General features: G+C 40.4%; 1 protein-coding gene across 1 annotated transcript in view; it reads right to left on the bottom strand.

The window, feature by feature from the left end:
* The window catches only part of apoba (apolipoprotein Ba), a 59,399-nt gene that overhangs the window by 33,163 nt on the left and 9,807 nt on the right, over positions 1-16,429 (bottom strand). Inside the window, 8 exon segments of the mRNA XM_034159886.1 lie at positions 6,063-6,224; positions 6,315-6,522; positions 9,703-9,914; positions 10,195-10,341; positions 10,466-10,616; positions 13,051-13,507; positions 15,925-16,001; positions 16,084-16,208. Of these exon segments, the coding sequence (XP_034015777.1) occupies positions 6,063-6,224; positions 6,315-6,522; positions 9,703-9,914; positions 10,195-10,341; positions 10,466-10,616; positions 13,051-13,507; positions 15,925-16,001; positions 16,084-16,208 (1,539 nt within the window).

Raw genomic sequence — 16,429 nt, 5'->3', positions numbered from 1 at the left:
CTGTGTGTTTCCCCATGATCACCAGCTTCCTCCCATTTCCAAAGACCTGCAGGTTGGGTTAATTGGTGATTCTAAACTGACTATAGGTGTGTGTAAGAGCAGTGTGCATGAGGTTGTCCATCTATAGATGTCAGCGCTACAATGGACTGGCATTCTGTTTAGGGTCCACGTGACCCTTAACTATAATAAGTGGGTTCAGAAAATGGATGGAAAGTCCCATTTATTGGAGTAGGTAATTTGGTTGATTTGAAGCATCAGTGTTCTTCAAGAGATTTGGTTTGTTATGCTTAAGACTCACTCACTCTTCTTCATCTGCTTATCTGAGACTGGGTCGCGGGGGCAACAGCTCCAGCAGGAGACCCCAAACTTCCCTTTCCCAGGCCGACATTCTCCACCTCTGTCTGGGGGATACCAAGGCCTTCCCAGGCCAAGGTGGACATATAATTTCTCAACCTAGTCCTGGGTCTTCCCCGGAGTGTCCTCCCAGCTAGGCATGCCTGGAACACCCCCCCCTAGGGAGGCACCCAGGGTGCATGCATACTAGATGACTGAACCACTTGAGGAGGCTCCTTTCAATGCAAAGGAGCAGTGGCTCTACTCTGAGCGTCGGACCTGTCGGTACCTTGCAACTGCCTCTGGAGTCCTCAGAGATAACATATCCCAGAAGGACTCTTTCTTCTGTCGGATGTCTTCCCTGACCACCGGTGTCCACCACAGTGTTTGAGGTTGCCACCCCTTGAGGCACCTAAGACATTCACAATGGAAGCTTGGAACATTGCTCATTCTGGTTTAATACCCCCACCCGCCACAGGGATGCCAGTCAAGCTCCGCCGGAGGTGTAAGTTGAAGATCTGTCAGACAGTGGGCACCTTCATACATTCCCAGTTCACCTGCACTATCCGTTTGGGCCTACCATGTCTGTCCAAAGTCCTCCCCCACCCTCTGATACAACTCACCACCAGATGGTGATCAGTTGACAGCTCTGCCCCTCTCTTCACCCAAGTGTCCAGAACATGCAGCCTCAGATCAGATGTTACGATCACAAAATAGATCACCGACCTTCGGGCTAGGGTGCTCTGGTACCATGTACACTTATGAGCATCCTTATGTTTGAACATGGTGTTTGTTATGGACAGTCCATGACTAGCACAGGAGTCCAACATCAAACAACCGCTCTGATTTAGATCAGGGAGGTCGTTCCTCCCAATCACGCCTCTCCAGGTGTCTCTGTCATTGCCAACATGTGCGTTGAAGTCCCCCACCAAAATAATGGAGTCCCCAACTGGAGCCCCATACAGGACTCCAGTCGGGGACTCGAAGAAGGCCAAATATTCCGAACTGCTGCTGGGTGCATCTGAAGGTGCAGAGGTGACCCTCTCATCTACCGGGGTAAACTCCAACGTAGCGGTACTGAACCAGGGTCTCGTGAGTATCCCCACACCCAACCCATGCCTCACGCCCTGTGTAACTCCAGAGAAGAAGGTCCAACCCCTATCAAGGAACATGGTTCCATAGTTGAGGCTGTACATGGAGGCGAGGCCCACCAGATGTACCTGGTAGTCAGTGGCGGCCGGCCCATAGGGGGCACTCAGGCGCTGCCCTCCTAGATGTGGAGGGGAAAAGTCATAATATATATATATATATATATATATATATTATATATATATATATATATATATATATATATATATATATATATCTATATATATATATATATATATTTAAAAGTATATCAATGTCAGTTTTACTTACTTGTATGTGCCTACATGTAATATGAATGATTAAAACAACACTTCCTCCAACTGACTCTCATTCAACAGTGCATTTCCACCGACAGGAGCAGAAAACGTACGTTCCTCGTCTTGGGCGCCATTCAAAGCTCCCTTGAAGTGCAGCGAAATAACCAATCGTATGTAGTTACTAGGGAAAATTAATAAATATTTGGCAAATCAGCATTGCCAAAATTAATGGCTTTGGGGCGCTGGAATTTTAGCCCTTGCTACAAAAATGCGGGAACGTTAGATTACAGTCAGTGATACACGTGACGCTGCAGCTGTCAGTCAGGCAGGAAGAGATGATGGTGACGACGACATTTGGGTTATATTTATTTATTTTTATTTTGTCTCCGTGTGTTTTGCTGGAGTAAGTTGAAGAACTCTTCGGAGGTTTAAAACGGGACAAAACTCATCAAATCAATGACACCAAAGTTTCGTGGGGATCCTTTTGGAGGCGCACGGAGGTGCGCACATCAGATCTTTCTCGTGGTTTAATGACAGTTGCACATCCTGGTTGGAGGAGAGACGTTTGTCTGACTCATTATAAACCGTGTCAGGCTTCATTCACACTGTCAGTGCGCACACGTCACGGAGGCTGCTGCTCTACGCGGGTGAAAAGGAGCGAATCCACCTCTTCAGCTCAGGTGAACTGACGAGCTGCTCGGATTTATTCCCGAATGTTGCTCCTGGTGTGGAAACGAGGGTGAAAATTTAAGATAAAACGAATGAGTGATGTTTTTTTTATTTGTTTTAGGGGGTCAAAGCTGTGATCTTTATTGGGACAGCAGACCAGTTATAATGGTAATAGGGGAGGCCGGGGCTGTTTGTAACAGTGTTCAAAGCTGCAGCCATGCTGGTATTTTGATGATTTCACTACACGTTATGAGGATCAGTCCACAGAAGTGAAATATTCTTTGGAGTATTCCACACTCTAAAACAAATTATTTGCTCAGTTTAAAAACAAAATAAAACAAAACCCTAAAATAGCAATTTGCATGTTTTTTAAAGAAATTCTAACTCAGCCACTGAGTTCACACAAGACACTTATAGTCAGACAAACCCAAGTTTAGCAACGCATTTAATTAAGTGGTTTTGTACACTTAATTTGCTTTGTCCTCTACACTGTTAATTTTAACCAATTTCATTTAAAGGTTTTGGTGTTATTAGTTAGTCAAGTTATTTAATTTAAGTTTTTCAAGCTTTTTTGCCTCCATTCCACTCAGTAATGTTCATGCAAAATATTACCTTAATTTTCTCTCTCTCTCTCTCTCTCACACACACACACACATTTTCTCTCTCTCTCTCACACAAACATTTTCTCTCTCACACACACACACACACACATTTTCTCTCTCTCTCTCACACACACACACACACACGCATTTTCTCTCTCTCTCTCTCTCTCACACACACACACACGCATTTTCTCTCTCTCTCTCTCTCTCACACACGCATTTTCTCTCTCTTTCACACACACGCATTTTCTCTCTCTCTCTCTCACACACACACACTTTCTCTCTCTCTCTCTCTCTCTCTCACACACACATTTTCTCTCTCTCTCTCTCTCTCTCTCACACACACACACACATTTTCTCTCTCTCTCTCTCTCTCTCTCTCTCACACACACACACACACACACACATTTTCTCTCTCTCTCACACACACACACACACACACACACACACATTTCTCTCTTTCTCTCTCTCTCTCTCTCTCACACACACACACACATTTTCTCTCTCTCTCTCTCTCTCTCTCTCTCTCTCTCTCTCTCTCTCTCACACACACACACACACACACACACACACACACACACACACACATTTTTTCTCTCTCTCTGAAGGTGGTGTGAACATTGTAGTATGTACATAATGTTCTTTTGTCAATTGAAGAATTTTTCCACATTTTTAAAGAGTGTAAATTTGGTGATATTTTCTATTTTGTTAAGGTCGGTGTCATTGTGAACCCCAGGATCTGTTTGTCTGAAGATAATGGCAGTGCAGTACAGTTTGGTGTACTATGTGTGTAATTGGTGTCAAATGGTGAAATGTTCTTTGCTCAAGAACTTGAGTGTTGTATTGCATTTGATACTGTTCCTTTCCAAAGTAGAAATGGGGCCTAATATAGCTGTAAATGGTTAACTTTATCTGTAAAACTGCTGATTTTGAGAAGGATATGAAATGATTATTGTGGAATTGTAGTAATTTTCCGACTGTTCACTTGAATGTCTGTACTGGACAAGGCAAGGGAATCTACAACCCCTGGCAAAAATTATGGAATCACCGGCCTCAGAGGATGTTCATTCAGTTGTTTAATTTTGTAGAAAAAAAGCAGACCACAAACATGACACAAAACTAAAGCCATTTCAAATGGCAACTTTCTGGCTTTAAGAAACACTATAAGAAATCAGGAAAAATAATTGTGGCAGTCAGTAATGGTTACTTTTTTAGACCAAGCAGAGGGAAAAAAATATGGACTCACTCAATTCTGAGGAATAAATTATGGAATCACCCTGTAAATTTTCATCCCCAAAACTAACACCTGCATCTAAAAAGGAGTGATCACACCTTGGAGAGCTGTTGCACCAAGTGGACTGACATGAATCATGGCTCCAACACGAGAGATGTCAATTGAAACAAAGGAGAGGATCATCAAAACTCTTAAAAGAGGGTAAATCATCACACAATATTGCAAAAGATGTTGGTTGTTCACAGTCAGCTGTGTCTAAACTCTGGACCAAATACAAACAACATGGAAAGGTTGTTAAAGGCAAACATACTGGTAGACCAAGGAAGACATCAAAGCATCAAGACAGAAAACTTAAAGCAATATGTCTCAAAAATCGAAAATGCACAACAAAACAAATGAGGAATGAATGGGAGGAAACTGGAGTCAATGTCTGTGACCGAACTGTAAGAAACCGCCTAAAGGAAATGGGATTTACATACAGAAAAGCTAAACGAAAGCCATCATTAACACCTAAACAGACAAAAACAAGGTTACAATGGGCTAAGGAAAAGCAATCATGGACTGTGGATGACTGGATGAAAGTCATATTCAGTGATGAATGTCGAATCTGCATTGGGCAAGGTGATGATGCTGGAACCTTTGTTTGGTGCTGTTCAAATGAGATTTATAAAGATGACTGCCTGAAGAGAACATGTAAATTTCCAGTCATTGATGATATGGGGCTGCATGTCAGGTAAAGGCACTGGGGAGATGGCTGTCATTACATCATCAATAAATGCACAAGTTTACATTGATATTTTGGACACTTTTCTGAAGTTTGGGGATGATGAAATCATTTTTCAAGATGATAATGCATTTTGCCATAGAGCAAAAACTGTGAAAACATTCCTTGCACAAAGACACATAGGGTCAATGTCAATGAGCAGATGTGATTTGATGCAGGTGTTAGTTTTGGGGATGGAAATTTACAGGGTGATTCCATAATTTATTCCTCAGAATTGAGTGAGTCCATATTTTTTTCCCTCTGCTTGGTCTAAAAAAGTAACCGTTACTGACTGCCACAATTTTTTTTCCTGATTTCTTATAGTGTTTCTTAAAGCCAGAAAGTTGCCATTTGAAATTACTTTAGTTTTGTGTCATGTCTGTGATCTGCTTTTTCTACAAAATTAAACAACAGAATGAACATCCTCCGAGGCCGGTGATTCCATAATTTTTGCCAGGGGTTGTATTGGGACAGCAGCCCAACCAAGCCACTGCTGGTAGTGCTTCACTTCTACCGCCGGCTCCTTCTCCCACAGCAAGGTGATGTTCCACTCCCCCAGTGCTAGCCTCTGCCACCCGGGTTTGGTCCATCGAGGCCCTTGACTCACTGCCACCTATGGGACAGCGCACAAAACCCCAGCAGTTCCGCCTGAAGGTGGTGAGTCCACAGAGTGGAGATGGAAAGTCATCTGGAAGGCATCTGCCCTGTATTTCTCATGTCTACCTGCTCTAATCACACCTAATTATGTTTCCCAGCTCCTCATTGGTTAAGCACACCTGTCAGAGTTATTTAGTTGTGGGTGGAGCAGGAAGAGAGAAAAATATATAGTTAAAAAAAAAATGCTGTCTCACAGTCCATGAGGCTCCAAAATCCTGAAAACTTGACTGCAAACACTTTAGACATAAATGATTACTGATTTTATGACCCATTGAGATTTTCAGATTTGATTTTGTCAAAATTACCCTTTTGTGGCTTGGGTATGTTTAGGACCAGGGTCTTCAAATGCCATAATTGTGACAAAACAAGGATTTGGGTTTATCCACAGATCACCTCACCTGTTTCTTTATTCTGCTTCTGTTGGGTGCGATTCTGTCCATAACCTTTTGGAATATCTGTGGGGCATTGTGCTTAACACTGGAGATTAAGTTGGGGAAAAAACCCTTTCCACCAAAAAGAGCATCAACTGCTGGTTCAAATCCCATTCCCTCAACACCAACCTTCACGGGAAGAAATTTGGAATTGGTTAGAATACAAAACAGTATTTTTGTGTCTTCAGCACATGTAACAGAAATGTTATCAGAACAGACCTCAAATAGGTCAAGGTTGTAGTCAAAAGCCTTCAGGGTGGTCTCCAGCATCACTTCCTTAGGTAAGGTGTTAGTGGCATCAAAAATAATGTTGCTCTGTTTTGAAACCAAGGGAGAGTCCATCTTGTAGTTTCGTGACTTGTCAGTGAAGTCGTTGTTTGTGAGGGAAAGATCGTCGTTTAGTGCCATCTCAATGTATTCTCTGACTCTTTTGGAAGAAGAATAAAAGCCTTCATCAAGAAAAAAAAATTTCACCCTGTAAAACTGAGCAGTGATTCAGTAAATTTACTTATGCAGGACCTTTCAAGACCAGAAAGGCACAAAGTGCTTTACAGGTTAAAATAAGAATTTTAAAGCAGATTAAAGCAACTTTGAAAAGATGCATCTTGAGCTGTTTCTTTTAAACACCATCTAATGTCCAGGATGCAAGTCGAAAGGAAAAAACATTCGGGACCATATCTTTAGATGCCTTGTGCCCTTTGTAGTCCATGGGCCAAGAACATTTCCATGTAATATGACTAGACAACACTTACAGTCCAGCTTCTGTATACCACGGCCTACAAAGAAATGTATGGTTGATATCCCAGGGTGGTAACTATGGTCAGATTTGGGTCATTGAAAGTTTACACAGCTGTCAGCATTTAAAAACGCTCCAATCATATTAAAAACTATACCACGTCTGATCATAAACATTCCAAAAAGGTATAATTTGGAGGATATATATGACTGAATATTATATGTATGGGGTAAAAACAGCAAAATTGAGACAAAGATAAAAGTTTGTACAGGGGTTAAAAGTTCAAGTTGGTCCAGTTTTGATCGAAAGTGATGCAAATTATTGGGTATAAGCACCACTGGCCTGTATAAGCAGCTTTTATGATACATTTTGGTAAATGGATTTAACTTGTGGGGATTAGGACAAGATTTTAAAAAAAGATGGACTAATTCCAACCCATTCATTCTTTTTTTTACCACTTATCCTATTACAGGGTCACTTGGGGAGGTTGGAATCTAGTCAGTGACTAAAACAGTTGAGGTTCACTCGTGACAAAACATTTATGACAGCACTATATCCATTTTTAACCCTCAATATTCATGACTTGTAATTTTCAAAGTATTTTCACGAAGACCAAATGTTGTGAAATTAAAATAAATAAATCATTCCATCATTTAAAAAGTAGAGACGTACAGACTACAAATTGAACCCATTTGATTTTGTATTTTTAATTCCTTGCATTTCTTTACAGAAGCAAAGCAGGTAGTTCAATAGTATAGGAGTTGGACTACAACCTGAGGATGACACCTCTCCATGTTTTATTTCCACCGGACGCAGATAAAACTGCCTCTGGATGCTACTGAATAGACACACAACCAACCAGATCAATGAAGCATGTGATGTAGGCAGAGTGACAGCATCTCTCTCTCTCTCTCTCTCTCTCTCGCTCTCAGAGAGCATGTGCACACACACAGTGCAACACCACTGTGATCTATCCCTTCATTTTCTTATTGAATACGTCGGCATCTTTATGTCGTGGCTCACATGTCAGATGTCTAGTTTCTGTTCTGTGGGGCTCGCTTATCTCATTTTGTATAATCTAGTATTGGTTTATTAATTGTTTTTTGCATTCTCCTAAGTGAAACTCCATGTTAATTATTGTTCATGCTTTTATTTTGACATTTACTGTGTTTCTCCTCTGTGGCTTTACTTCCTGTCACTTAGACTTCCAGGTTCACATGCACCATTATTTTCTTAATGATTGTTTAGAACACTTTATAACCATTCACAACTCATCACTTCCTTGCCAGATTGTCTCACTCTCATCCCTGCTTTCTCACATTTCTTCCTGTTTAATCTAAAGTTGCTGAATTTTGCTGCCTTTCCATGTCTTCTCAGTATCACCTGCTGTTTCCTGACCAGTCTATGAGGTATGTTTACTTACTGTTTACTGAGCTTGAGCCTGTTTAACTGGCTCACTGCCTTGTTGCTTACCTCGTGGACACTTGTTGCTGTTGGACTGATTTCCTGGGTTACGAATGTGTCAGGGATTTGGCTGGGTCAGGGCACTGAGCCCTTGTTTTTCCCCTTGTTGTGGTTCTCCGTCTGCTTCAGCTTTATCAGTAATTATTTTCATCATGAGTTATTCTGTTATGTTTTTCTTATCACTTTGTTACTTTCCATACTTTAGCCATTGTCAAGTTCTGTTCTAGTTTTGTTCAGCCAGTTTGTGTTTTCATTGTTTTCATTTAGCTTTCATCTGTATATGTTTTCTGTTATACTTTTGATTTCTGTTGATTAGTCTGTTCCTGTTTAATTCTGCTTTTGTATTTTTTTTCTGATCAGTTCTAGTTGCTTTTGTATTTATGCTCATGTTTCATTTTGGTTCCTGTTGTTGTATTACATTCTGACCATGATTTCCATTTTGCTCTGTTCTGCTTTTGCTGTTTGTTTCCACTCTGCACCTCCCATCATGTCTTCATTCCTGGTCTCACGCCCAGTTACTTCTGTTCACTCCATGCCCTGCACCTGACATTATGTTTTTCCCTCACTTTGATGCAGTCTGTTTTGTTTCTGTTCACTCACACTCTTGCACCTGCTCCCGTGTCTTTGTCTATTACATCATGCCACTTTGCTCACTCCCTTCCTCACACTTTTGCCCTGTCTTACTCTTTTGCCAGAAGCCACGTGCACCTCGTTTACACCACCTGTCCCTCACTTCTCCCTAATTAGTCCACAAGTATTTAAACTCCACAGTCCTTCACTTCTTTGCCAGATTGTAGTCTGTACTCTTTCCAGCGCCCATCACAGTCCTGTTTTGTCTTGCTGTGTTCTGAACTTTGCTCTGTACCTCGACCATGCCTTTTGCTTCATCCCGGATGTCTGAGTTTGCTCATGCCTCTGAACCCTGCTCGTTTGTGACTGCGTCTCAGCCTGATCCTGTTTGTGCCTCTGCCACGCTGACTGATTACATGTGTACCGAAACCAAGCCTGGAATAAAGACCATGATTTCTCCCACACCAAAGCCTTGTCTGGGGGTTTGCATTGCGGGTCCAGCCGCTCCTGGTGACGGGCTCCCTCCCGTCCTGACAGAATGTTTCATCAACCAACTACATCTTTTGTTTCCATGTGGAAAATTTTGTTGTGCAGGCCATATTCTCTGAGTGTATTGCCTGTTACTGATATATGCAATAAAATCACCTTGGACAGGGTCATCACAGCGGCTCATAGGAGGATATGCATGTTGATTTGGCACACATTTTACCCCAGGTGCCGCAACTCCATATTTTATGGAGGATGGGCAAGGGCGGGTTTGGAACCTTCCACACTGGAAACAAATACACTTGGCTTGGCCATTACACAGTAAAAACATCCAATTAAAGATATACTCACAGTTTCATTTGGTCATCATGGGAATCATGGATGTTTTTAAGGTGGGAGACCACAAAGCTCTTCAGCTGCTTCTCCTTTTCTTTCTTCAAATTACGAACAATAGCTGTCACTAGGTCTCGGTCTGGGTTCTTCATGAGAATCAGATAGGCAGCTACACGTTTTTCAACAGGGCTCTGAACATCCCGGTACACCTCCATGAGAATGTTTCTGATCTGCAGTTGATTGATTATCAAATTATTGAACTAGCATGTCCGTATCCAAATCTTAAACATACAGTATATATCAATATGAAATGCATGTGATGACATCTGATGGAAAAAAATGTCTGACTACATGCATGCTGTAGATTTTCACATTTGCAAAATTCAAGTCTGATGTGCTCCTTGTTGTAACGATGAGATACTGTATGTGTTTCAGTCTTTTCAAAAAAATTCCACAAATTATGTTTGTTCATCTAAGTGTAAGAAATGTACATGTGTGAAGTCAGTGTACCTTATCATTGATGTCCATCAACCTGAAGGCCTGTATGGCTGCTTTCTGATTTGATAGTGGAATGTCAGTTCTTTTAGCACAGCGTAAGATAGAGGAGATCAGGTGAGGGCTGACATCTTGCATGGCTTTACCCATTACGCCAACAACCTAGAAATAAAAAAAAAAAAAAAAAATTCAGTATATATTAATTCTGCACACGACTGCCTTGAGAGCAGTTAACATGTTTGAAAAACCAAAACTCTGCTAAGGTTGTCTTCAGCTTCATCAGCACCCTGAGTACAAGGAAGGCCGTTTGGTGTGGGTCAGTGTCAGTGTAATCATCATCGTAATCACTGTCAGTGTCTCCTGAGCAGTCCTTCAGGAGCATCTGCATGAACTTTGACACGTCTGTGACCACTGGAGTAGCATCTCCATGATGGAATCTGTGGACAGGACACAGATAATATATCATTAAATGCTTTGAGGACATAGAGACTTTTCCTCCAGTGGTTGTCTTTACAGATTTGAGTACCCCCCTTTGCAATATCACATAAATATCAAATCATTCAAAACTGTCTCAGCTCTCAATTGCATCATGTCAAAGTTGACAAGTAGAATGTTTCCTTTGACAAACAATCACAAAGAAGTAATTTAGAAAGATTGTATTGCTGAAACTCAGCACAACCAGTCAGTACACATTTAAATACCCTTTAATATAACTCATCTAAATCATCACTTATACAGACTGTTTTCTTTCGACAAGTAAGGGGTTGGACACATAAACATTGCCAAATTACTGACTATAGAAGGTAGTTCCTTTGGCTTCCCCAACCCCCCAAAGGGTATAGTTGGGGTTAGGATTAGGGTTAGGTGTAGTGAAACTGACGAAACCTCATGTAACAACACCTGGCAAACTTCTGAAACCTACTAGTCACTTCTTGTTAAGCAAACTGACCAAGAAAATATACACCAGCTGGAGGCCACATAACACAATTCCTGTAGATATGACAGAAAGCAATGCTATAGTAACTAGTACAAAAGTACTTTACCAAGTTTTAAGTGTTTATCCTAAACCCGCAAAAATAATTGCATCATTTAAGTGGTTTCAGGCTATAAATAAATTACAGCACTTAGTGCTCTTTGTCAGTCTTTTAAAGTGCTGTATGAATGTGTTAAAACTATCAGAGTTGTGCCATTTCCTAATAGTGTTAAAATATTTATTATATGTTTTTGTTATTGTTGTATTGTTTCATGTTCTGTATTGTATTGACTTAGAGTAATTAACCCTCAGGGGTTCATAGAATCACCAGAAAGTCCACATCAATGTTTTTTTTTTTTTTTTTTTACATTTCTAAACGCCTGTGGATTAATTTCATGATTCCACACACTCTGATATAGTATGTCGCGGTCTGCTCCGCCAATTTGATCATTCACATGTCTTGAAAAGAACATGAAATTGGTATAATCACAGAGTGTGATGCTAACTGCTAACGTTATCATGACCAAATGGTTCCTTTGTAAGCATTTTATTACAAATATCTGTAATAATATGGCATACTGTGTGCTTAATTGGCCAAATGGATCATCAAAAAAGCATGTGCTCCAGTTTTGGTAGCAGCTTACACACACTGAAAACTACTACTAGAATGTCACCATCACTGTGGACACACATACAGAGCCAAAGAGCCACATACATAAGGGTGTTTATATTAAATATGCTGGCAGAGATAGATAGATAGATAGATAGATAGATAGATAGATAGATAGATAGATAGATAGATAGATAGATAGATAGATAGATAGATAGATAGATAGATAGATAGATAGATAGATAGATAGATAGATAGATAGATAGATAGATAGATAGATAGATAGATAGATAGATAGATAGATAGATAGATAGATAGATAGATAGATAGATAGATAGATAGATAGATAGATAGATAGATAGATAGATAGATAGATAGATAGATAGATAGATAGATAGATAGATAGATAGATAGATCGATCGATCGATCGATGAGCCTCTTGGCCAGTTGCTTCACTAAAAGCTTAATTATTTGAAACCTCTTAACAGCACATTAGAGACTACTGACACTTATAGATATATAGCTAGTAGAGAAGCTTGAATCTTCGACTGGACTGGGTTGCTTGACGCGAGGACGTTTCGCTTCAAATCGCAGAAGCTTCCTCAGCTAAAATTCTTGCTCTGGAAGTCTGACGTCTGTCTGACTCTTGTAGAGAAGAATAAAACAGAAGCCAACAAAAGCTGGAGTTTTAAACCTAACCAGACCCCTCCTACTGAGAGGCAGACTGCTATAGGTTAGTGACTAAACAATAGCTCTAATTAGCAACTATTGTGCTCTAGTTAGCACACCTAATGACAGGACAGCTGTCCCTCTAATGATGGGATGGATGACTTTCTGATGGCTCCCTTGATGACGTGAATGACTCATTACCATGAACAAAAGACTGAAACTCCTTTGACCTGAGTACCCCATTGTAAACAGGGGATAAAGTGTGTCTCAGACCACCTCCCTGGTTAAGGCTGGGTTTCAAACGTTTCACAAAGAAAGCCTCCTTGACCCCTCTCTCAAACCATTTCTTCTCTCTGGCTAATATTTTAACTTCCTTGTCCTCAAACGTGTGGTTAGTGTCTTTAAGGTGGAGATGAACCGCAGACTGAGGTCCACTGGCGCCCTCTCTGCGGTGCTGGTATAGCCTTTTGTGTAAAGGTTGCTTAGTAGATAGCTAGATAGATCCATCGATCTTAACATATTTGCCAGGATACAGGATCATTGCAAATGAGGCACTCATATCCTGACAAGTGTCATTTTACCTGTTCAATCAGCCACTTTGACAACAAGTCCAACTTACTTTTTAACAGTGTTAGCCAGAGCATACATGATAGCTTTGCTCTGTTTATACTGGGCCATGCTGAGCATATCTCGAACAAAGTCAGCATCAGGGTCAGCCTGGAGACTCAGCCCATAGACCAGCGCATCCACCTCCAATGACACCCCATCAATTGTCCGAACAGCCTGGAAAATGGCGCTGGTGCACTCAGGGGTTCCACACTGGAGCAAGGCCTGCCAAGAGAGCCAGGAAGATATGTCCAACATCTCCCTGACTGTCTGGCTTAATGTTTCATTCCACAGGCCACGCAGGCTGGACACCAACTTATGGAAAAGGCCGGTGCGCTTGTCACCCTGGTCCGTGCCTGCCAAGGCCATTAGGTCCCTCATCGTGCTCAGGGCAGCATCTTTTGTCTGGACTGGAGTTTTATCAACCAGATCTTCAAAGTAAAGAGGCTTGCTGTGGCTGGGGTTCACATCTGTGCAAACACATCATATTTTATTCCTTAATAACACTTTATTATAAATTAATTTACACACATCTGCAATATTGTTTGGGGAGCTACTTTCAACAAATTTATGAAAGATCTTTTTCACAACTGTAAGGTGTGCTTGTCAAGAGAAACTGCTGTCCTACATAGCATGACAAATTTAAACATCCTAAAACTCTCAAAATCAAATTTTTTGAAAAGTCAAAGCTCTGCCATCATGAGCCACAAAGAGTCAAGATTGGACCACAGGATGCAGACAGCGGGTCTCAAAGGGTTAAGTGCCAAAACAACAGGTGCTTTTTGACAAAGTGGCTTAAATATACAAGAACTGATTAACCACAGGTGACAGACTGAGTGAGGCAGGAGAACCAGAGAGGTGTTAAAGTGACACCAGAAACTAATATGTAAAACAAACAAACATCAATAGAAACGTGGAAATAAAACTGAAACATACCACAATCCAAAAACAACCCAGGAACAAAAAGACAACAAGAACGTGATGAACCATAAAAACTGGCAGTGCAAAGTCTGAACACTCAAACCTGATCATACACGGAAAATAATAAAAGACAGATGAGACAAACTGGAATAGGTACATTCCGAATATAGACTAACAACCAAACACCACAAAGGCAGACACTGAGTAACGGAACTGTACTGTCATTTTGTGTTAATCTGAAAAAAATGATTGCATTGAATTGAAAAATTGAATTGAATTGCCTACTGAAAGGATGCCGCATGATATAATGTTTCATAGTTTCAATTTTTCTGTCATATTACTTCATAAATGTCCTTTTGGAGACAAACAACTGACTCCTGATGTTTCTCTGAGTGATCTCTGATTTAACCCTCTGGGGTCCGAGGGCATTTTTTGGACAATTCACTCGCCTGGCATAAATGTTTTATTATGGCTGTTAACAGCTCTCCCAGCATCCCACAATCAAGTTTTATGTCTCTTCTTTGCAGGACAACCTGTTCTTTCATAATATATATGCTTTTGTTGTGTTTTATAAGTGTAATAAAGGTTTACAATCAAAAATAACAAAGGAAAAAGTAAAGTGAAAAATAATTTTCCACACACCTTTATTCAAAACACACAGCAAACTATAATAAACAACTGTTTTGACACTTTATAAAGATAATTTGAGGTCCTGTGTGAAAGACTGTACAACAAAATAGTTCAAACAATAATCACAAATGCACATTTTGAACAATATATACAAATGGTCTATGTGTTTATGCTCCAGTCTGAGGAGCGGCCCGCTCCCTCACCTCATTGATATGGTAAACAGTGCTTTATGCCATGGGAGAGAGCCACAGAGTAATCCAGTAACATTCAAATGCAAAGTAGTGGAGCAATCCTGATAGTTACACACACTTTGTTTGAGCACGTGAGACTGTCATGCGAGGCTCTCCGTCTGCCTTCACTTTCGCTGTGCGTAATGGTGCAGGGCGCATTGGAGGAGTTAGGGGGTATTCAAATGGGCCAACTAGTAAGATATCACTCCTGAAAACGATCTTTGGTTCATCACGTGAGGTAAATCTGCCCTATGATTGGATTTTGAAAAACCATGTGACGGTGAACCAATTCCGATTAGACACTCACATTGTGCACGTCATCACACATCTTCTATGAGGAGTACAAAGATGGCCGACAGTGGATCGAAAGTCTGCGGAGTTAACTTTTCAGCAAAAAAAAAAAAAAAAGTTTCTATCTCATATCATTAAAATGTTATTTCTAATTTAGTAAAGCTTGGTCCCAGTATACAACGGCATCGGCCCCAGAGGGTTAAATACATATTCGCTAGATATTTACAACTGGGCATATGATACATTTCTGATAAAATATATTAAATTATAATATGTATTTCTCTTGCTTTATGATCAATTATGATTCTAAGCGTTCCACACATTACGAATAGGCATATATGCCTAATCTGCGTATGTATACATGTACGTTTCTCTTACTCAGGTGTGGCTTTTGCATGGCAGAATAAACAGTAAAAACAACAACGAAATGCATGAGTTGTTGATTAGCTAGACATATTCTGGAAAATGTACACACTTTCTATCTTGTTGTGGTTTGCTCCATTTATGATCAAAAATTAATTTATAGTGACACAAAATGTCTGTAGTTGTGAAGAAAGTCATATTTTGCGAGATGTGCAGTCACGTTTTGTGAGATACGTCTTCAGTATTCACGTTTTGCAATTCACAGTTTGTGGATGATTCACGATTTGCAGCAGATTCACATTTTGGGGGTAAACAGAGCCTCATCCCTGAACACATGCTGCATTAACAAGACAAAATCCTTCTTTGAAAATTATATTTGTTAAGTCAAAAGCAAACTGGAAGAAGCAGCTCCTTAAATATCCTGCATTCGACATCAAATTAGCATCACTCACCAAATATTCTGCTGTTGATCCTCTTGGTGCTCTGCAGGCTAAGGTGCTGTGTCACAACAGAAGCAATGCCATTGTCTCTGTAAATTACATTTAAAACATGCAGTGAACACGTCCGTGTGCTACATACACACATTAAGATGAGCACAAATGATGACTTACTCATGGGAAAAAGGCAGGAAAATGTGTTTTTCTGTGCATGCTGTGGTGGTCATGTGCTTCCCCTTGTTGTCAAATTGGTAGTTGCAGTCCTGAGTGCTTGTGATGAGGTTAGAAAACAGGCCATTCTAAAAACAAAAGTGCCCACTGAAAGATAAATGTTTCACACATAACTAGCAGAAATACTCACACTGGCGTTTTTACTTCCACTGTTAATGATTTGATTATTTGCCTTTTTCATTTTATTGTTTCATGTTTTGTATTGTATTGACTTAGAATAATTATTGCCAAGACTCCATACACTTAAATACAGTAGGTGGCGATATGCACTTCTAAAGGTGACCTGCAA

This window comes from Thalassophryne amazonica, chromosome 19 (assembly GCF_902500255.1).
Source record: "Thalassophryne amazonica chromosome 19, fThaAma1.1, whole genome shotgun sequence".
Taxonomy (NCBI): Eukaryota; Metazoa; Chordata; class Actinopteri; order Batrachoidiformes; family Batrachoididae; genus Thalassophryne; species Thalassophryne amazonica.
Note: the sequence above shows the minus strand (reverse complement) of the source record. Positions and strands in the feature narration are given on the sequence as shown.